General features: G+C 47.8%; 1 protein-coding gene across 3 annotated transcripts in view; it reads left to right on the top strand.

Moving 5' to 3' along the window:
* The window catches only part of GFRA2 (GDNF family receptor alpha 2), a 96,959-nt gene that overhangs the window by 28,725 nt on the left and 46,135 nt on the right, over positions 1-22,099 (top strand). For all 3 annotated transcript variants that reach the window (XM_060013550.1, XM_060013553.1, XM_060013552.1), the window contains exon 4: positions 12,016-12,370. In XM_060013550.1, the coding sequence (XP_059869533.1) occupies positions 12,016-12,370 (355 nt within the window). The remainder of the gene's footprint in view (positions 1-12,015; positions 12,371-22,099) is intronic.

The raw sequence follows: 22,099 nt of genomic DNA, 5'->3' as shown, positions 1-22,099 counted from the left end.
TTAAATCCCACCTCCCTCTCCTTCGAGCAGCCGTTCCCATTTACTCCTTGGCCCATCTGCGCTCTTCTCAGCAGGCCTGGAGAGCGGGCTGGCCCAGGCCTGGGAGGAATTCCTTGCTCCCGAATCCCTCAAAGGTCCTGTGTGGTCTGTGTAGGGATGGGGCAGGGTGGTGGTGGGCTAGCAGGGACCTCCCTCCCTGCTGTTTGGATATTTTAGTTCAGGGGCTGCGGCCCACACTGGGCTCGTGTTTGCAATCCAGCACATCCTTCTTCCTCCCCAGTGGGGTCTCTTGAAAAGGATAACAAAGACTTCTGGACCTGAGGGAGAGGCGCCTTAGTGCAGGTGCAGAGGCAGTGGATGGGCTGGGAAGAGGCTGTCCCAGGTCTGCCTGCCCCAGCACGGGCTTCCTCACTTACTGGGGGAGCCAGAGCAGGCCAGTCCTGGGCCTTTCTCCACGGTGGAGCGGGACCCCATCATCGGCCCACTGGTCTCTCTACCCACTCCGGGAGGATCAGAAGGGGCATCTTCCTGGTAACTAGGCAACTGCTGTTACTTTCGCCACCCTTTGTGTGTGCGTGTGTGCGTGCGCGCGTGTGTGCGTGCGTGTGTGTGTGTGTGTGTGTATTTCGTAGGAAATTTACCAAGTTTTGGCCCAGGGGTTTACATTTCCCACCCCCTTAGCAAAAGCTTTCACTATTCAAGTTCCAAATGGAAGCCGCTGAGGCTGTAATTACATCACGTTAGCTCGGGAACATACTGAGGGGAGCGGGAAGGCGCACCTGGGAACCTGAGAGCCGCCGTGGGCCTAAATTAGCTGCTGTTCATTGGCGGTTGTCACCCTGCTCCTCTCTGGGGCCCCTCATGTCCTTGCTCTCCTCCACCTCAGCCCCAGGCTGCTTGACTGTTCGCTTCCACCAGCCAGCGTCCTGACAGGTGCACTGAATGGGAAAGAACACCCTGGTTGGTCCGGGAGAGCCCTCCCATGGAAGTGGTGCCCAGAATAGCCTTCGTGTAGACAGGTGTCCTTGCGTCCTCGCCTGGCCCGGGCAGAGTGGCTTGACAGCTGCTCAGAGACTCGCCCCCCACCCTGCCCCATGGCTGAAAGCTCTTGCATGGCTCCCCAGCATTGTCTCTGGTGGTCCCTCTTCCAGGCTGCATCTCCAGGCACGCTGGATTGCTGTGGGCTCCTTCCAGCCTCTGACCTTGCTGTTTTTCTCTCTGCCTGGGACCCCCTTTCCACTCTTTTTGCTTCCTCTCCCTCATCATGTAGGTTGCAGGAGAGCTGTTGCTGCTTCTGGGACCCCCTGGTCTGGGCGGGATGCTTTCCCCTTGGCTCCTACAGGCAGTGCCCTGACCTCCCCAGCACATCAGCATCCCCTCAGCCTTGACCCCAGCCACGTGTCTGGGGAAGTGCCTGGCACACGGTGGACCCTCAAAGATTTGTTAATTGAATGGGTAGGAAAACGAACCTTGATTCCCTTTCTGCCCTAATTCCCCTTTTATTTTTACAAGAAGGTAGGGAACTTTTCTCTTTCTGCCTTCATAGGGCTGTTGTTGTCTGGGTAGGAGATTGGGGTGATGGTTCAGTCTTCGATGATCGCCCTCCTAGTTTCACTTCTGAACACTTCCGGGCTGGACCCCGCATTGATGCTTGACTGCACGTGGTCTTGTACTGACTGATGTTGCTGGCCCTATGTCATTTTTGGCTTCCTTAATAATATTAGCCAACATTTTTTGAACACTTATTATGAACTAGATACTGTACTAAATACATTTATTTCTTCACTCATCAAATACGGATACAGCATTCACTACGTACCAGACACTGGCACCTATGGAATCAGCAGTGAGTACAACTGAAAAAACCCCTGCTTTCATGGAGCTTACATTTGGTAGAAAAATACAAATGACTAAATAAGTGTATACGATGGCAGATGGTGATGTGTAATCTGGGGAAAAGAGATCAGAGTAGGGGGTGAAGGGAGTGACTTGTTATTATATGTAGGGTGGTCATGAAGGACTCACAGATAAGGTAACATTGAGCAGAGACCTGAAAGAAGTTGAGGAAAGGAGCTGTGTGGTCATGGGGGTGGGGGAGAGCTTTCCAGGCAGAAATCAGCAAGTGCGAAGGCCCAGAGGTCGGGTCATGATTGGCATGCTCCAGGAAGAGTAAGGAGGCCAGTGTGGCTGGAAGGGAGTAAGTGAATAGGGGGAATGAGTAGGAAGTGAGGTCGTATATGGCAGTGCTGGCTAATGGAAGTATGTTATGAGTCACGTACATGCAATTCTAAAATTTCTTTCCTTTTTTAAAATTTTTATTAGAGTTGATTTACAGTGTTGCGTTAGTTTCAGGTGTACTGCAAAGTGAATCAGTTATACATATACATGAATCTACTCTTTTTTATTTTTTGAATTTTAGAATCTTATTGTTTTATACAGCAGGTTCTTATTAGTTATCCATTTTATACTTATTAGTGTCTGTATGTCAATCCCAATCTCCCAACTCATCACACCACCCCCGCTCCCCTGCCAATTTTCCCCCTTGGTGTCCATACGTTTTTTTCTCTACATCTGTGTCTCTATTTCTGCCCTGCAAACCGGTTCATCTGTACCATTTTTCTTGGTTCCACATATATGCGTTAATATACGATATTTGTTTTTCCTCTTTCTGAATTACTTCACTCTGTATGACAGTCTCTAGATTCATCCACATCTCTACAAATGACCCAATTTTGTTCCTTTTTATGGCTGAGTAATATTCCATTGTATACATATATCGCATCTTCTTTATCCATTCATCTGTTGATGGGCATTTAGGTTGCTTCCATGACCTGGCTATTGTAAATAGTGCTGCAATGAACATTGGGGTGCATGTGTCTTTTTGAATTATGGTTTTTCTCTGGGTATATACCAAGTAGTGGGATTGCTGGGTCATACGGTAGTTCTATTTTTAGTTTTTTAAGGAACCTCCATACTGTTCTCCATAGTGGCTGTGTCAATTTACATTCCCACCAACAGTGCAAGAGGGTTCCCTTTTCTCCATTCCCCCTCCAACATTTGTTGTTTGTAGATTTTCTGATGATGCCCATTCTAACTGGTGTGAGGTGATACCTCATTGTAGTTTTGATTTGCATTTCTCTAATAATTAGTGATGTTGAGCAGATTTTCATGTGCTTCTTGGCCATCTGCATGTCTTCTTTGGAGAAATGTCTATTTAGGTCTTCTGCCCATTTTTGGATTGGGTTGTTTATTTTTTTAATATTGAGCTACATGAGCTGTTTATATATTTTGGAGATTAATCCTTTATCCGTTGATTCATTTACAAATATTTTCCCCCATTCTGAGGGTTGTCTTTTTGTCTTCTTTGTAGTTTCCTTTGCTTTGCAAAAACTTTTAAGTTTCATTAGGTCCCATTTGTTTATTTTTGTTTTTATTTCCATTACTCTAGGAGGTGGATCAAAAAATATCTTGCTGTGATTTATGTCAAAGAGTGTTCTTCCTATGTTTTCCTCTAAGAGTTTTATAGTGTCCGGTCTTACAGTTAGGTCTCTAATCCATTTTGAGTTTATTTTTGTGTATGGTGTTAGGGAGTGTTCTAATTTCATTCTTTTACATGTAGCTGTCCAGTTTTCCCAGCACCACTTATTGAAGAGACTGTCTTTTCTCCATTGTATATCCTTGCCTCCTTTGTCATAGATTAGTTGACCATAGGTGCGTGGGTTTATCTCTGGGCTTTCTATCCTGTTTCATTGATCTATTTTTCTGTTTTTGTGCCAGTACCGTATTGTCTTGTTTACTGTAGCTTTGTAGTATAGTGTGTGAAGTCAGGGAGTCTGATTCCTCCAGCTCCGTTTTTTTCCCTCAGGACTGCTTTGGCTATTCAGGGTCTTTTGTGTCTCCATACAAATTTTAAGATTTTTTGCTCTAGTTCTGTAAAGAATGCCATTGGTAATTTGACAGGGATTGCATTGAATCTGTAGATTGCTTTGGGTAGTATAGTCATTTTCACAATATTGATTCTTCCAATCCAAGAACATGGTATCTCTCTCCATCTGTTTGTATCATCTTTAATTTCTTTCAACAGTGTCTTATAGTTTTCTGCATACAGGTCTTTTGTCTCCCTAGGTAGGTTTATTCCTAGGTATTTTTTTGCAATGGTAAATGGGAGTGTTTCCTTAATTTCTCTTTCAGATTTTTCATCATTAGTGTATAGGAATGCAAGAGATTTTTGTGCATTAATTTTGTATCCTGCAACTTTACCAAATTCACTAATTAGCCCTAGTAGTTTTCTGGTGGCATCTTTAGGATTCTCTATGTATAGTATCATGTCATCTGCAAACAGTGACAGCTTTACTTCTTCTTTTCAGATTTGGATTCCTTTAATTTCTTTTTCTTCTCTGATTGCTGTGGCTAGGACTTCCAAAACTATGTTGAATAATAGTGGTGAGAGTGGACATTCTTGTCTTGTTCCTGATCTTAGAGGAAATGCTTTCAGTTTTTCACTGTTCAGAATGATGTTTACTGTGGGTTTGTCATATATGGCCTTTATTATGTTGAGGTAGGTTCCCTCTATGTCCACTTTCTGGAGAGTTTTTATCATAAATGGGTGTTGAATTTTGTCAAAAGCTTTTTCTGCATCTATTGAGATGATCATATGGTTTTTATTCTTCAGTTTGTTAATATGGTGTATCACGTTGATTGATTTGCCTATATTGAAGAATCCTTGCATCCCTGGGATAAATCCCACTTGATCACGGTGTATGATCCTTTTAATGTGTTGTTGGATTCTGTTTGTAGTATTTTGTTGAGGATATTTGCATCTATATTCATCAGTGATATTGGTCTGTAATTTTCTTTTTTTGTAGTGTCTTTGTCTGGTTTTGGTATCAGGGTGATGGTGGCCTCATAGAATGAGTTTGGGAGTGTTCCTTCCTCTGTAATTTTTTGGAAGAGTTTGCGAAGGATGGATGTTAGCTCTTCTCTAAATGTTTGATAGAATTCACCTGTGAAGCCATCTGGTCCTGGACTTTTGTTTGTTGGAAGATCTTTAATCACAGTTTCAATTTCAATACTTGTGATTGGTCTGTTCATATTTTCTATTTCTTCCTGGTTCAGTCTTGTAAGGTTATACCTTTCTAAGAATTCTTCCGTTTCTTCCAGGTTGTTCATTTTATTGGCATAGAGTTGCTTGTAGTAGTCTCTTAGGATGCTTTGTATTTCTGTGGTGTCTGCTGTAACTTCTTTTTCTTTTCTAATTTTATTGATTTGAGTCCTCTCCCTCTTTTTCTTGATGAGTTTGGCTAATGGTTTATCAATTTTGTTTATCTTCTCAAAGAACCAGTTTTTAGTTTTATTGATCTTTGCTATTGTTTTCTTTGTTTCTATTTCATTTATTTCTGCTCTGATCTTTGGGTTTTGTTTGTTCTTCTTTCTCTAGTTCCTTTAGGTATAAGGTTTGATTGTTTATTTTAGATTTTTCTTGTTTCTTGAGGTAGACTTGTATTGCTATAAACGTCCCTCTTAGAACTGCTTTTGCTGCATCCCATAAGTTTTGGATCATTGTGTTTTTGTTGTAATTAGTCTCAAGATATTTTTTGATTTCCTCTTTGGTTTCTTCAGTGATCTCTTGGTTATTTAGTAACGTATTGTTTAGCCTCCATGTGTTTGTGTTTTTTACGTTTTTTCCCCCTGTAATTGATTTCTAATCTCATAGCATTGTGGTCAGAAAAGATGCTTGATTTGATCTCAACTTTCTTAACTTTACTGAGGCTTGATTTGTGACCCAAGATGTGATCTACCCTGGAGAATGTTCCATGTGCACTTGAGAAGAAAGTGTAATCTGCTGTTTTTGGATGAAATGTCTTATGAATATCAATTAAATCTATCTGGTCTGTGGTGTCATTTAAAGCTTGTGTTTCCTTATTAATTTTCTGTTTGGATGATCTGTCCATTGGTGTAAGTGAGGTGTTAAAGTCCCCCACTATTATTGTGTTACTGTTGATTTCCTGTTTTACAGCTGTTAGCTGTTGCCTTATGTATCGAGGTACTCCTATGTTGGGTTCATATATACTTATAATTGTTATATCTTCTTCTTGGATTGATCCCTTGATCATTATGTAGTGTCCTTCCTTGTCTCTTGTAACATTCTTTATTTGAAACATTTAACATTCTTTATTCTATATTTTATCTGATATGAGTATTGCTACTCCAGCTTTCTTTTGATTTCCATTTGCATGGAATATCTTTTTCCATCGCCTCACTTTCAGTCTGTATGTGTCCCTAGGTCTGAAGTGGGTCTCTTGTAGACAGCATATATATGGGTCTTGTTTTTGTATCCATTCAGCGAGCCTGTGTCTTTTTGTTGGAGCATTTAATCCATTAACGTTTAAGGTAATTATCGATACGTATGTTCCTATTACCATTTTCTGAATTGCTTTGGGTTTGTTTTTGTAAATCCTTTTCTTCTTTTGTGTTTCCCCCTTAGAGAAGTTCCTTTAGCATTTGCTGAAGAGCTGGTTTGGTGGTGCTGAATTCTCTTAGCTTTTGCTCATCTGTAAAGCTTCTGATTTCTCCATCGAATCTGAATGAGATCCTTGCCAGATAGAGTAATCTTGATTGTAGGTTCCACCCTTTCATCACTTTAAATATATCATGCCACTCCCTTCTGGCTTGTAGAGTGTCTAATGAGAAATCAGCTGTTAACCTTATGGGAGTTCCCTTGTGTGTTATTTGTCATTTTTCCCTTGTTGCTTTCAATAATTTTTCTTTGTCTTTAAGTTTTGTCAGTTTGATTACCATGTGTCTCGGTGTGTTTCTCCTTGGGTTTATCCTGTATGGGGCTCTCTGTGCTTCCTGGACTTGGGTGGCTATTTCCTTTCCCATGTTAGGGAAGTTTTCGACTATAATCTCTTATAATATTTTCTCAGGCCCTTTCTGTCTCTCTTCTCCTTCTGGGACCCCTATAATGCAAATGTTGCTGCGTTTAATGTTGTCCCAGAGGTCTCTTAGGCTGTCTTCATTTCTTTTCATTCTTTTTTCTTTATTCTGTTCTGTGGCAATGAATTCCACCATTCTGTCTTCCAGGTCACTTATCCATTCTTCTGCCTCAGTTATTCTGTTGTTGATTCCTTCTAGTGTATTTTTCATTTCAGTTATTGTATTGTTCATCTCTGTTTGTTCTTTAATTCTTCTAGATCTTTGTTAAACATTTCTTGCACCTTCTCAATCTTTGCCTCCATTCTTTTTCTGAGGTCCTGGATCATCTTCACTACCATTATTCTGAATTCTTTTTCTGGAAGGTTGCCTATCTCTGCTTCATTTAGTTGTTTTTCTGGGGTTTTATCTTGTTCCTCCTTTTATCTTTTTCCTTTATCTTGTTCCTTCATCTTGTTCCTTGGCCAGAGGTACATAGTCCTCTGCCTTTTCATCTTGTCTATCTTTCTGTAAATGTGATTTTTGTTCCACAGGCTGCAGGATTGTAGTTCTTCTTGCTTCTGCTGTCTTCCCTCTGGTGGATAAGGCTATCTAAGAGGCTTGTGCAAGTTTCCTGATGGGAGGGACTGGTGGTGGGTAGAGCTAGGTGTTGCTCTGGTAGGCAGAGCTCAGTAAAACTTTAATCTGCTTGTCTGCTGATGGTTGGGGCTGGGTTCCCTCCCTGTTCGTTGTTTGGCCTGAGGCAACCCAACACTGGAGCCTACCCAGGCTCTTTGGTGGGGCTAATGGTGGACTCTGGGAGAGCTCCTGCCAAGGAGTACTTCCGAGACTTTCTGCTGCCAGTGTCCTTGTCCTCACGGTGAAACACAGCCACCGCCTGCCTCTGCAGGAGACCCTCCAACACTAGCAGGTAGGTCTGGTTCAGTCTCCTATGGGGTCACTGCTCCTTCCCCTGGGTCCCAGTACACACACTACTTTGTGTGTGCCCTCCAAGAGTGGAGTCTGTGTTTGCCCCAGTCCTGTCAGAGTCCTGCAATCAAATCCTGCTAGCCTTCAAAGTCTGATTTTCTAGGAATTCCTCCTCCCATTGCCGGACCCCCAGGTTGGGAAGCCTAACGTAGGGCTCAGAACCTTCACACCAGTGGGTGGACTTCTGTGGTATAAGTGTTCTCCAGTTTGTGAGTCACCCACCCAGCAGTTATGGGATTTGATTTTATTGTGATTGCGCCCCTCCTACCATCTCATTGTGGCTTCTCCTTTGTCTTTGGATGTGGGGTATCTTTTCTGGTGAGTTCCAGTGTCTTCCTGTGGATGATTGTTCAGCAGTTAGTTGTGATTCCAGTGCTCTCGCAAGAGGGAGTGAGCGCACGTCCTTCTACTCCTCCATCTTGAACTAATCTCATACTCTTTTTTAGATTCTTGTCCCATATCGGTCATTAGAGACTACTGAGCAGAGTTCCCTGTGCTACACAGTAGGTCCTTATTAGTTATCTATTTTATATATAGTAGTGTGTATAGGTCAATACCAGTCTCTCAATTTATCCCTCCCACCAATTCTAAAATTTCTGATAGGTGCATTAAAAAAGTTAAAAAGAAGCAAGTTAAATTAATAAATACTTTTGTTTAACACAATATATCCAAAATATTATCACTTCAACATGTAATCAGGTAAAACATTGTTTGAAATGAAATGCTTTACATTATTATTTTTTCTCATTAAGATTTCAAAATCTGGTGTGCACATCTCTTTTCGGGCTAGCTCTATTTCAAGTTCAATGGCCACATGAGGTAATGGCTTCCATATTGGACAGCACACATATAGAGCCTTGTGGACCCTGCCAAGGCCTCTGAATGAGATGGGGAAGCCACTGGAAGCTTTGGGGCCCAGGAGCATTATCTCTGCCTTAGGTTCTAGAAGGTTCACTCCAGCTGTGATGAGAGAAGATTGCTGTGGGGTGGGAGGCAAAAGGACAGAGCAGGGAGACTGGGAAGGAGACCTTTACCAGTACACAGTGACAATGGTTTGGACCAAGGTGGGAACAGTGGTGGTGGTGAGAGTGGCTGGATTCTGGGTATGTTCTCCCAGGTCTTTCTGCTGTGGATAAGAGAGCAGTCAAGGGAGGGCCAAGAATTTTGGCCTGAGCTACTGGAAGGCTGGAGTTGTTTTCAGAGGGATGAGGAAGACCTGGGGTGGGGGACAGCCTTGGGGGAACGTGGGGTGTGGTTTGAGATGCGGGTGATAGCCTTTCGGGTGGAGTTGATGGGCAGGCAGCTGGACATATGAGTCTGGGGTTCAGAGTGCAGGTCCCTGACCTGGCTGGTGATATAAATTTGGGAGTCGACAGCGTATTGATGGTGTGTAAGGCCATGCATGAGTGGAGGGCCCTGGGGAGTGGGTGCATATAGAGGAAAGGGGGCTGAGCCCTGGTGGAGAAGATGGAACCAGTGAAGCAGGCCTGGAGGGAGAGCACAGGGAGGCAGCAGGAAGGCTGTGAGAAAAGGGGGGCTGAGGGAGCCACCAGTTGTGTCCAGTGTGCTGATGGGCAGGGGAGGAGGAACCCCCAGGGTCTCTGATCACTGCCAAAGAAGGAGGCAAATGCCAGGCTGCCGTGGGTCCAGGAGAGAACGGGAGGGGAGAAAGTGACTACTGATATAGATGACTCGTTTGAGGGGTTTTGCTTTAAAGAGGAGCAGAAAGATAGAGTGGTAGCTTAGCAGTGGGCGTGTGGTCACGAGAAGTTCTTTTTTTCCCTTAAAGATGGGCAATGTAATAGCAGATGGGGATGATCTAGTAGACGAGGGAGAGAGAGAGAAAAATGAGCTCATTCATGCTCACAGCAGCGCTATGAAGTAGGTACTATTTTCCAGACGGGGAGACTGAGGCGAAGGAAGGTCCAGCCACTTGCCCAAGGCCACACAGCTGATAAGCAGCAGGATGAGTAATCGATGCAGATGCCTCAGCTTTAGGATGCCCAGTCTTAATCATTCCGCTGCTCTGCCTCTTCATTTCCTAGCTAGATTTGTGAGGTCTTTGAGAAGGGGCTCCTCTTACATGTATGGGTCCAGCCCAGCACCTGGCAGGGAGAGGGCTGTGCAGAGGCGGGACTTGATAGATCATGAATGACCAGGTGATCGGAACACTGGGACCTGTGCTGGAAGTGCCATGGGAGGGTAGACGTGGCCACACCCTAGTCTTTCCCACCCTCGGTGGGGCAGGGCCTCACGTGGATAGGGTAGTGCTCAAGAAATACTGAAAAGCATTTGTTGGGTGGATGAGGAATGAATGAGAGACCATGGCGCATCCATCCTAGGACCTAAGCCGGTGGCTCTCCCTGGTATACCACGGTGCTGGCCAGATCTGGGCTCCTGCTCTGGTTTGCTGCCAGTGTGCTAGAAGATCTCCCACCCAGCTCTCACCAGAATGTCATAGGGTGGCGGGTGAGGGGTCTGTACAGACTGAATTCCTGCCTCCCTACTCTGTCTGTCATCAGGATGGACAAGAGGTGCTCTGCAGGTGGGAGTAGGCTGGTGGCTGGGGGGGGTCCCTGTGCCACGTGTTCCCCTCAGAACAGCTGAGACTTGGGGGTTGGGGCAGACACCACAGAAGGACCCTGACAGTTCCCGGGATCACCGAGGTGTTTTGCTCCACAGGCTGTGGCATGAAGCTCAAAGCCACGGCTCTGATGCCAAGGTCCCAGCCTCCAGCTCATCTGCGCTTTGCTTGATTAAGGGCTCAGCCCTGCCGGAGCCTGAGGCTGGCCTTCAGCCTCCTCTTCACACTGCCGGGCTCCCAGCCCAGCGCTTGCTTTCAGTGGTCCCGGCTGCACTAAGTGTCTGCAGTAGCAGTCCCACCCCATGGGGCCTTTTGAAATGTGTGGGGACAGTTTCAGTGGTCACAGTGGTGGGGGTGAGGATGGTGGCTGTGGTGCTGTTGGTACCCTGGCTGCTGAAGATCCCATAGTGGGAACTTCCTAAGGGCCAGCAGTGCTCCCTTACTGGAAGCCCTGCTCACATGTGCGACCTTGGGTGCCCAGGGACCCAGGGACGCATCTTGCATCAATGGCCATCCAGTTGTGTGCTCTTGAGCCAGTCCCTTTGTTTCCCCATTTCCCACTTTTGTGAACAGGGCCACGAACGCCTAGTTGCTTGCTTTTTGGTCTTGTGATAATTTTTTTCTTAAATCGATGTATAGTTGATTCACAATATTGTGTTAGTTTCAGGTGTACAGCAAAGTGATTCAGTTATATCCATATATATATATTTTCAGATTATTTTCCATTATAGGTTATTACAAGATACTGAATATAGTTCCCTGTGCTATATAGTAAATCCTTGTTGCTTATCTATTTTATGTATAGTAGTTTGTGTCTGTTAATCCCATACCCCTAATTTATCCCTCCCCCTCCCCTTTTCCCTCTGGTCTTGTTTGTCTTCTGTGTCTGTGAGTCTGTTTCTGTTTTGTGTACAGATTCATTTGTATTATTTTTTAGATTCCACATATAAATGATATCATATAATATTTGTCTTCCTCTGACTTTCATCACTTAGTATGATAATCTGTAGGTCCATCCATGTTGCTGCAAATGGCATTATTTCATTCTTTTTTATGGCTGAGTACTATTCCATTGTATATATACACCACATCTTCTTTATCCGTTCATCTGTTTATGGACACTTAGGTTGTTTCCATGTCTTGGCTATTGTAAATAGCACTGCTATGAACATTAGGGTGCATGTATCTTTTCAAATTGGAGTTTTCGTCTTCTCTGGTTATATGCCCAGGAGTGGGATAGCTGGATCATTTGGTAGCTCTATTTTTAGCTTTTTAAAGGAATCTTCATACTGTTTTTGAAATAAGTTTTAAATAAGACTTTGGTTTAATAGTTGTCATCCTAAAAGCGCACCGTACGTACAGCTTGCTCAGTGGACCCGCATATTAACTTACTTGATCTTCATCACAGCCTTAGGCGGGAGGGCTGCTAAGTGATCCCCATCTCACAGATGAGCAAGCCGAGTCCGAGAGCACAGTGACCCTGGGGTGTGTCCCCAGCATTGGCTGACTGCCTCCTTCCTTCCCTCCAGGGACAGGGGCAGACCCGGCAGTCAGCGCCAAGAGCAACCACTGCCTGGATGCCGCCAAAGCCTGCAACCTGAACGACAACTGCAAGAAGCTGCGCTCCTCCTACATCTCCATCTGCAACCGCGAGATCTCGCCCACTGAGCGCTGCAACCGCCGCAAGTGCCACAAGGCCCTGCGCCAGTTCTTTGACCGCGTGCCCAGCGAGTATACCTACCGCATGCTCTTCTGCTCCTGCCAGGACCAGGCGTGCGCCGAGCGCCGCCGCCAGACCATCCTGCCCAGCTGCTCCTACGAGGACAAGGAGAAGCCCAACTGCCTGGACCTCCGCAGCCTGTGCCGGACGGACCACCTCTGCAGGTAGGGGCCGCTGCAGCTCTGAGGGGAGTCGGCTGGGGTGCTCTGCCTGCTCGACATTCCTGAGTTCGCTGGGTTAGGATCTTGAGCCCAAAGGAGAGGGTGACTCGGACATGTGCAAAACAAATTGTCATTCATTCATTCATTCGTCCTTCCCTTCCTTCCTTCCTTCATCCATCCATCCATCCATCCATCCATCCATCCATTCATCCATCCATCCATCCATCCATCCATCCATTCATCCATCCATCCATCCATCCATCCATCCATCCATCCATCCATTCATCCATCCATCCATCCATCCATCCATCCATCCATCCATTCATCCATCCATCCATCCATTCACCCATCCATCTATTCATCCGTTCATTCATCTGTCCATTCATTTATTCAGCACAGGTTTATCATTTGCCTGCTGTGTGCCCAGCTTCAGGCTAAGCACCATGGGGGAAACCAAGATGAACCACCCTAGCAGCTCGTAATTTAACATCATAGACCCTAGAGCCTGGAGTAAGAAGGGACCTTCAGTGACTTTAGGTCCACTTCTAAAGGAAGCCCACCCATTATCCCAGTGAGGTCCTGTGGCCGTCATGGAAGGGCTCTTGCACATCCCAGAGGCAGCTCCTTCCACACTGACAGCTGAGCTCGTCTAGTGCTGGGTGGAGCATGGGGACTCTGACGGTCCTGGGTTTGAATCCTGACTTTTCCACTTACTAGCTGTGTGATTTGGAGCAGGCTTTTTAAATGTCCTGAGTGTCAATCCCTTCACCCATGAAATGGGAATAAAAATACCCAAGGCACAGCATTATGGTGAGGATTAGATGACATGTGTGTTAAAGCTTAGCACAGAGTTTGGCATAAAGTAATTGCTTAATAAGTGTCTAATTATTTGGAAGGTTTGTTTTGTTACAGTGAGTTGAAATTTGCCTCTGTGATTCTTCCGTTTTTCTCATTTGTTATTAACCATGTATTGAACCTCTCTTGCATCCAGTGCATGGTTCTAAGGCTCAGGCATGCAGAGGTGAACACGATGCTCTCCAAGGAGCACCCAGAAGGGAGACAGACAGGGGGAGCAGGGATCCCAATGCAGTGGGCTGAGGGCTGTGGGCTCCCAGAGGAGGGTGCACAGGAGAAGGGCATCTGCCTCAACCTGGGGCTCCAGAGGACGGGGCCTTGAGCTGAACCTTGGAACATGAGAAGGAGAAAGCCAGGGAATGAGTCTGGCATGCAAATAAAAGGAACATGTAATGGGGCCACATGTTGTTGGTGGGCAGATGTTAGATGGATGTATGGATGCGGGAGAAACATCTTTTGCACAGAATTATTTGTTGTGTTATTTGTATGTGGGGAAAGAATATGCAAAGGCTGGAGGGTAGGAGAGAGCCTGTGGTTATGGGCACCTGCAGGTGGTGGGTGCACGTGGAGTGTGGGCCACGGGGTGGGAAGGCCAGAGGTGAGGCTGCTAGGGAGACAGGGATTGCTTACTGTACCCCAGACACTGGTCTATTATATGGTTTATCTCATTAATCCTTGCAACAAGGCTACGAGGTAGGTACTGTTATCGTCTTTATCTGTCAAATGATCAGGTCGTAGAAAGTGACTTGCCCAAGGTCACACAGCTCATGCATTTGAGAGCTGGATCCGATCTCCAGTGCTTTCCTCCCAGTGTAGCACACTGGCCTGGACTAAGATAGTGGCTGTGGGCATGGGGAGAAGTGCATCAGTTCAGAGATGATTGGTAAGTAGACTTGACAGGACTGGGGACTGGTTGAAAGTTCCCTGGAGGGAGAGGCATTTCTGCTTTGTTTACTCCGCACCTGGTCCTGCACATAGAGCCTGACGCATGGCGAGCGCTCCATGAACATTACTTGAATGGATACATGAATGGTGGCCACCATGTTTACCGGGTGAATAATTCTGGGGCGATGGATCATTCAGCACTGGGGGTGCACAGCATCTGAGATGGTGGTGCGGGGGGGACCATTGCCACCCCCGTTGCAATGTCTGGGGCATTTGGACCTGTGGGCCTGGAGCTCAGTAAAGAGGTTGGAGTGGAGAAATGGGGTTGGGGGTTGTGGCGGGGACTGGAGGATGGGGCTGCAGAGGGAAGGGAGCTCAGGGCCTGTGTGGCTGAAGAGGAGGCACTACCTTGGTTGGGAAAATGAGCTGGAGTTCGGAGAAGGGCTGATCCCCGCAGGGCTGGGAAAGCCTGAAGAAAGTGGGCTTTTCTTTTTTGCTTACTTAAAGAAACATACCTTATTGCTTACAAAAACAATGGGAGCGATTTCAAATAAGATATGCACACTACAAGAGGATGGTTAAAAGTAGAAACCGAGGGACTTCCCTGGTGGTGCCGTGGTTAAGAATCCACCTGCCAGGGACACGGGTTCGAGCCCTGGTCCGGGAAGATCCCACATGCCGTGGAGCAGCTAAGCCCGTGCGCCACAACTACTGAGCCTGCGCTCTAGAGCCCGCGTGCCACAACTACTGAGCCCACGTGCCGCAACTACTGAGCCCGCAAGCTGCAACTATTGAAGCCTGCTCGCCTGAGCCTGTGCTCCGCGACAAAGATAAGCCACTGCAATGAGAAGCCCGTGCACCGCAACGAAGAGTGGCCCCCACTCACCGCAACTAGAGAAAGCCTGAATGCAGCAGTGAAGACCCAATGCAGCCAAAAGAAAAAGGCAAAAAAAAAATTAGAAACTGAGGGCCCACAAAAGGAAGTCAGGAGTCTGGCAGGCTGGGGCTCAGCTTCCCGAGAGCTGAGAGAAAGCCAAGACGGGATGGGCCATGTCACTCCCCAAACGTGACGGAAGGAGCCTATTAATTCTTGGATGGAAATGCATTTCTCCTTGTCCTAAATGCTAAACTGACCTGGTCAGGCTGCACAACAAAAGGTGTATGTGGGGTGGCAGGATGGACGAGGGACTGTAGGGGCTGGAGGGCCAGCCTGAGTCCAGGCTCAGTGACCACAAGCCAGGGTGTCAGGACCAAGGCCAGGTGCACCACTGCCCGGCTTCAAACCTCAGGTGGACGTCTCTGCAGGGGTCCTGAGCAGAGCAGCCTTGTGAACACCCTTTATTAGTGGTGTTTTAAGGGAGGACAACATGTGCAGCTCCTAAGGAGATTGGAGAGCGTGGAGCAGGGTGGTTTTGGTGGCCTGTAGAACATCTGTGTCTGTTCAAAGAGCCAGAGGGGTTTTTGTTTGTTTGGAGATGGGGGGAGTTAGGAACAGGAGAGCTGGGGCAGAAGCTTCACGTGGTAGAACCAGAGGTGTTTAAACAAAACTAAGTATTGGGAGCGTCAAGAATGAGGCGTCCCAGGACCTAAGGGCTGACAGTTTTCTGAGAGGCACCGAGCCAAGCCTGTGAGTGCCATGCATCCTGATATAAATTTAAACAACAGTGGGACTTCCCTGGCGGCTCAGTGGTTAAGACTTCACCTTCTAATGCAGGGGGTGCGGGTTCGATCCCTGGTTGGGGAGCTAAGATCCCACATGCCTCGTGCCCAAAAAACCCAAAACATAAAACAGAAGCAATATTGTAACAAATTCAATAAAGTCTTTAACATTGGTCCACACCAAAAAAAATCTTAAAAAAAAAAAATTAACAGCAACCATGGGACTCAAGGACAGTGCTGTGTCTGGATTATTGAGTTGGGTCTCGCATAGGAAGTTCCAGGTGATCCTGGATGTGGCCGGCTGAGCTCCTGGTCTAGAACCAGGGCGTTCCTCTAATGCATCTCCCCCAACTCCCATCCCACCCAGCTCCCATCCCCATGCAGATTTAAAGTATGGTCCTGCAAGTGGGAAGACGAGGGGTGAGGGCAGAACCCGAGGGTAGGGTGAGTCTGGCAGGACCTGGGGGCTTGTTACAGTGTGGCCAAGTGTCCTTGGGAAGCTCTGTCTGTGATGCAGAGTGGGAGGTGGGTGGAGGTGTTTGCCATGGTAACCCCGCAGCTGCAAGAGCTGCCTTCTGTGCTCACCCTGCCCCTGGTCTTCCGCATGATCCTGGATGGACAATTTCATTCTGCGTGCCCGGGCTGCTTCTTCACTGATCAAACAAGGATGCTCCCCATTTTCCAAGGACCCTTCCCGGTCTTTGGATCTGAGTCTATCTCAAGCAGCTTTCCCATCTGCCTTCTTCCCCTGCGCCTCCACTTGAGGTCATATTCCTAGAGAGGTGAGCCCTTGCTACAAGAGGAAATGACCAGAGATCCCTCGTCAGGGTAGATGATGTGGAAGGGCAGCTTTGATGGAGAGGAGCCGACTTCCTTCCATGCTTTTGCGGGCTTGACTTACTGACGCCTGGACCCTGTCTCTCTGGTCCATGGAGGAGCCCGGGAGGTGATGGGTGGCTGGGGAGGGGGCCTCTGGAGAACAGGCAGTTCTCCACTACACCCAGGAAGGGGCACTCTCCCTTCCCTCCTGGCCTTGGTTTCCTCCAGGTTTCTGCCTACCAGGGTGGCCACCACAGGTGGAAATCTTGTCTGTGAAAATGGGACGACCCAGTGCCATGGTGTTTGGAGCAGGAACGGGGGACCCCCCAAGTCTTCCTGTCCTGGATACTTTAGTGGATGGAGCTGGCCTTGATGGGGGTCACAGGAGAGCCTCTCTGGGCTGACTCTTTGGGAATGAGGCCCTTGTCTGCAGGCATCTCCTAGAACACGCTCCACGCTCCAGGGCTATAGTGCCCAGTTTGCACCTCACTGGGCCTGCCTGGCCCCCCTTGCCCTTCAGCTTGGGGAGTTGGCCCGGCTATGCCCAGGCTTCTCCCCGAATGAATCTTGGCCCAGGACTCCTTGGGGGAGAGCTCTGCCAGACCCCCGCCCCACGGCACTCCATTAAAGCAAGCCCATTGACGTGCTGTGCGGTGCACCTAGCGGCAGGCCTTGTACAGCCCCGTGTGATATTCAACAGACTCTGCTGTGCTCTCTTACGAATGTTACTAAGCACAAAGCAGAGGGGTTTGCAGAGGGGTTTGCAGGGTATTTTTTGGGGGTGCTTGTGGGTATTGGGAGCATTTCCGAACCCTCTTCCTGCTCTTTGGACCAGGATCAGTTTGGGGTCAGTGACCAAGGCAGGGAACCTCTGAGAGTGGAAGCTTCCTGCTCAAGCCGTGGGTCCGACTCTTCTTGAAGTTGCACTCCGGGAGCCCATGCCCTGCCTTCTGCCTTTGTCTGCTTCACATCCCACGGGCCTTTAGGGCTGTGGATTTAGGACCAGGAGAAGCTTTTCCTTTAAAAGCCTTCTGATATGGAGTCTGGAAAGCCTGGAGAATCTCTTGGAATGGTTCCATGGAATTTGGCTAATTTCTCGCACCCCAGCCCCCCAGTGAGCCATGACCTACTTCTTTTTTAAACGTAATCTTTTGGTTTATACTTTCTAAGCTTACACTCATTGCAAGGATGGTCCAGATTGTGTGTGTGTGTGTGTGTGTGTGATGATTGTGTTGTATTGTAAACTGTGTCCCTCCAGGCCTCATTTGGAGAGGCCCGCTAAAATGCCCTGTTCCTCTTGGTCGGCCAAGAGGATATAAATAACTCGGTGCTGGCCCTATGCCATATCTCGGGCTGTATGTTAACCTTTGGGTGCCGAGGATGTGCATAAATAAATTCCAGCCTGGGACTACCCTGGCTGCCTGGGCTCCTTTGTGCCGTGGACACTGTCCTTGTCGGAGAGGATTGCTGGGAAGGCAGAGGGGTTGGTGTCTCCCTTCTCAACTGTCTGCAGGGAGCAGGGAGGCATCCCTTCAGCAAGCTCCCTCCCCACCCTTGCCTAGCTTGGTGTGTGTCTGGTGTCTGTAGGCAGTGTGGGTGGACAGGTCTGGGTTTGATTCTTGGCTCCTGGGGGCTGTCCCTCAGCTTCTTTTGGACTCTAGAATCTGCTGGCTATGTTTTCAGCAGATTTTCTCTAAAGGGTAGCAAATGATTATTTGAGTACAGGCTTGGGGCTTCCATGCCTTTACTTCTTTTAAAGGAGAGGATCTTGAATATCTCGAAATCAGATGTAAAGTTTTGCGTGTATATTCTAAAGAGAAACTTGTTGCTTTCATTAGATTCTTGAAGGATTCTTTGACCTCCCCAAACTTAAGAATCTCTGCCATCTCTAGATGGCCAACTTGGACTGGCTGTCTGAAGGATTGTGAATCTGCCTCCTGGCTCAATAGCAAAGAGAGCTGTGATTGATTAGTGATGTCTGCCACTGGCATGGAAGGGGAAGAATGGGTGCCCTGCTAGAACCCAGCTAGTCATTCCTGGGACCAGTGGTTCACCAGTAGCAGGAGGAATGGGGGTTTTGGGGCCATTCCTTTATTCATTTGACCACTGTTTGTTGATTGTCCACTCTGGGCCAGGCCTCGTGTTGAGATTAGAGAATTAATGAAGTAGGCAGAGGCCCTTGCCCTCAGGGGACTCCCAGTCCAGTGACTGGACACTGTGGTGATTGCCTCTGCAATGGGAATGGAACCACACAATGAACCAGATGATAGCATTTCCATTCAAGTTCTCTTGAAATCCCAATTCTGCTCTGCTCCCTACCAGGCCTTCCCTGGGTCACTCTGGTGGCTCAGAGAGCAGCTGTTTCTTGGGGGAGATGAGGCACAGACAGATGAACTTTGTTCAGGGGCCCGTCTGGCCTCAAACAGAGCTCAGAACCCAGCAGCCCTATCTGTCTTCGGAGCAGAGCTGTGCCCAGGAGTGCCATGGGGTAAAGAAGTCACATCCTCCTGAAGAAGACTTAACCAGGTTGCAGTGGGGGGAGACTCTGTGGGGAGGGACATGGGATCCTCGGTCCTGCCAGAGACCCTGAGACCCATCTTCCCCTTGAGGATCCCATGTTGGCTTCTGCTACTAGCCTCAGTAGAGGCCCTGTTTACCCTTGAACTCTGTGCCAAGGGTGCCTAGATTTTTCCTCTTGGAATTTCCTGTGGCAAATTGACACAAGGCTGGAATGTTGAACATTACTAAAAGCTCTGGGAGAATAAACACAGAGAGAAGCTGCAACCTAGATAGTTAGTTTGCAAGATAGGGTTTATACGGCTTTCTGCTCTGGCTGCTACAGGGAGGTCAGCACGGCTGGGTAGAGTGCCTTTACCTTTTACCACCCAGGCTGCTCTCTGGGCACCTGGGCTCCATAAAGCTCACACCCCAGAGAGGTGAGGTGCACCCTTGCCTAGCCAAGGCTCCCATTGGTGGAGTTCTGTGTGAGAACCCACTCCATCCCTGGCTGATTGGAAGGAGGAATGACCGATCGTGGGGATGCTGCTTATGCAGAGAGAATCAGAGTACAAGTTGGTCAGGGTTGGGTGTGTTTTTGCTCGCACAGGGCGGGGCGTGCTCTCAGCTACCCAGATGTTACTTCGTTCACCAGGCTCCTTGATTATTTCTGCTTCCATTCAGTGACCTGGGCTTTCTCTTTGCTACTGTCGGTGTCCCCTGGAGCTGCTTTGACAAAATACCATAGACCAGAGGGCTTAACCAACAAACATGTTATTCTCACAATTCTGGAGGCTGGTAGTCCAAGATCAGGGTGCCAGCATGGTTGGGTTCTCAGCGAGGGCCCTCTTTGGGGTAATTTCCTCACGTGGCTTCCTTGTTGTATGCGTGCCAAGAGGGATTGGGTGTTCCTTCCTCTTTTCATGAGGGCACGAATCCCATCACGGGGGCTCTACCCTCATGACCTAATTACTTCTCAAAGACTCCACCTCCAAATACCATTGCATTGGGGGATGGGGTTTCAACCTATCCATTTGGAGTGGGGGGACACATTCAGTTTGTAGCACCTAGACTTGCACTTCATTCAAAGCCTGTTTGGTTCTCATCTCCCTGAGCCCTTTCTTAGCCTCTCCTTCCAATGATGCTTTCTAGAACTCCTCTGCATCCTTCCTGTGGCACTAATCCTGTGGCTTTCCTTTGATACTTTATCTTCCCAACTAGGTCTCTGTTTTTAATACTCTTATATGTATATAATATGTGTATGTACTGCCACATATATGTATAATGTTGATTAATATATTTAACGGATACTTATTGTGTACCAGACACTGTGCTAGACACTGGATATGGATACTTACTGGAGAAACAGTAGAAACGGTCCTTGCCCCCTTGGAGCTTATGTCTGATGGGGGACATAGACAATAGTCAAGCAAACAGACAAGTATATGGTTAACATCTTTGACACGAGCAGGATGTAGAAAGAGAATATAACGGGGGAAGGAGGGAGGACCTCTTTGGGCAGAGCAGTCAGGAAAAGTGTATCTGAGGAGGTGACATTTAAACTGAGACCTGAAGGACGAGGAGCCAGAAGTAAGCCAGGCAGAAGAAAGAACATCTCACTCAGAGGCAGTAGCATGCGCAAGAGTTGGGGGGAGGAGAGGAGCTCGGCATTGGCGTTGGCATTGACGGGGCTGGCGTGGCTGGAGCAGAGGGGACTCGGGAGAGACATGCAGGCAGAGCCAGGTCACACGGGACCGTGTAGCCCGGGGCAAGGAGTTTGGATTTCTTCTGAGTACACTTAGAAGCCAGCGAGTGACATTATCGAAGTTGTGACATAAAAAGATGACTCTGGCTATTGGGTGGAGAATTAAGGGAGAAGGCAAGAATGACCTCGGAGAGACCAGGGAGGAGGTTATTTCAGTATACTAGATCAGAGATGACGGCAGCCCAGGCCAGGGGGTTGGCCGTGTGGAGTGAGATAAGTGGGTAAATTTGAGATAGTTTGGAGATGGACATGATGTACCTTGATGTGGCAGCGAGGGAGACAGAGGAACTCGAGGAGAGCTCACAGACTTCTGGCTTGAGCCACTTGGTGGGCAATGGTGCCACTTTCTGAGATGATGAAGGCTGGAGGGGGAGATAAATCAGGAGTTCCATTCTAGGCACGTTAATTCTGAGATGCCTTTGAGACATTCCCATCTGGAGCTTGACTGGAGTTATACATTCTGGGGGTCATTAACATACTTATGGTGGTTAAGGCCAGGGGAATATGTAGGTTCTCCTAGGCAGAGGCCAGCATGAGAGGAGGCCCTGAGAATGTGCCTGGCTCCCCTGTAAATGCCCGGTAAGGGTTTGGGGGTGTTGTTATGGCGCCCCAGGAGTCAAAGAAGATTTTTGAAAAAGAAGGCGTGGACAGCTATGCCCGACGCTGTTGAGAGGTCTGGAAAGGTAAAGACACCAGGTAACTGTTGGATTTGGGAAAGTGGAAGGCGTTGGTGACCCCTTCAAAAGCAGTTTGGATGAAGTGGTGATTACAGAAACCTGACCAGAGGGAATTCCCTGGCAGGCCAGTGGTTAGGACTCCGTGCTTTCACTGCCGAGGGCCTGGGTTCAACCCCTGGTCGGGGAACTAAGATCCCACAAGTGGCACAGCCAAAAAAAAAAAAAAAAAAAAAAGAAACCTGATCAGAGCTAAAGAAATGTTTGTAAGTTGGCTGGTCAGAGCTTCCTGGGAAATATCCTCATGGAAAAGGAACCCATCCAGTGTGGGGAAGTTGCTCATCTGTCCCTTCAGTGGAGAGATAGCTGAGGAAAACTCAACACTGGCTTGGCTTTGGGAAGTGTGGGCTGGGGGTCCTGCCAGCATGGGCAACCCAGGGGCTCCGTCATGGCACTCTGCAGGTCCCGGGAGCACACCCTCGGCCAGGGTCAGTCTGGATCCTGAGGCTGTGCAGCCTTGGGACAGCCCGTAGCGTGGGCCACATGTGCCTGATGGTCTCGGATGCTAGTGCATACACT

The sequence above is a fragment of the Delphinus delphis genome, chromosome 6 (genome assembly GCF_949987515.2).
Source record: "Delphinus delphis chromosome 6, mDelDel1.2, whole genome shotgun sequence".
Taxonomy (NCBI): Eukaryota; Metazoa; Chordata; class Mammalia; order Artiodactyla; family Delphinidae; genus Delphinus; species Delphinus delphis.
This window is presented reverse-complemented; position numbering and strand designations above follow the sequence as displayed.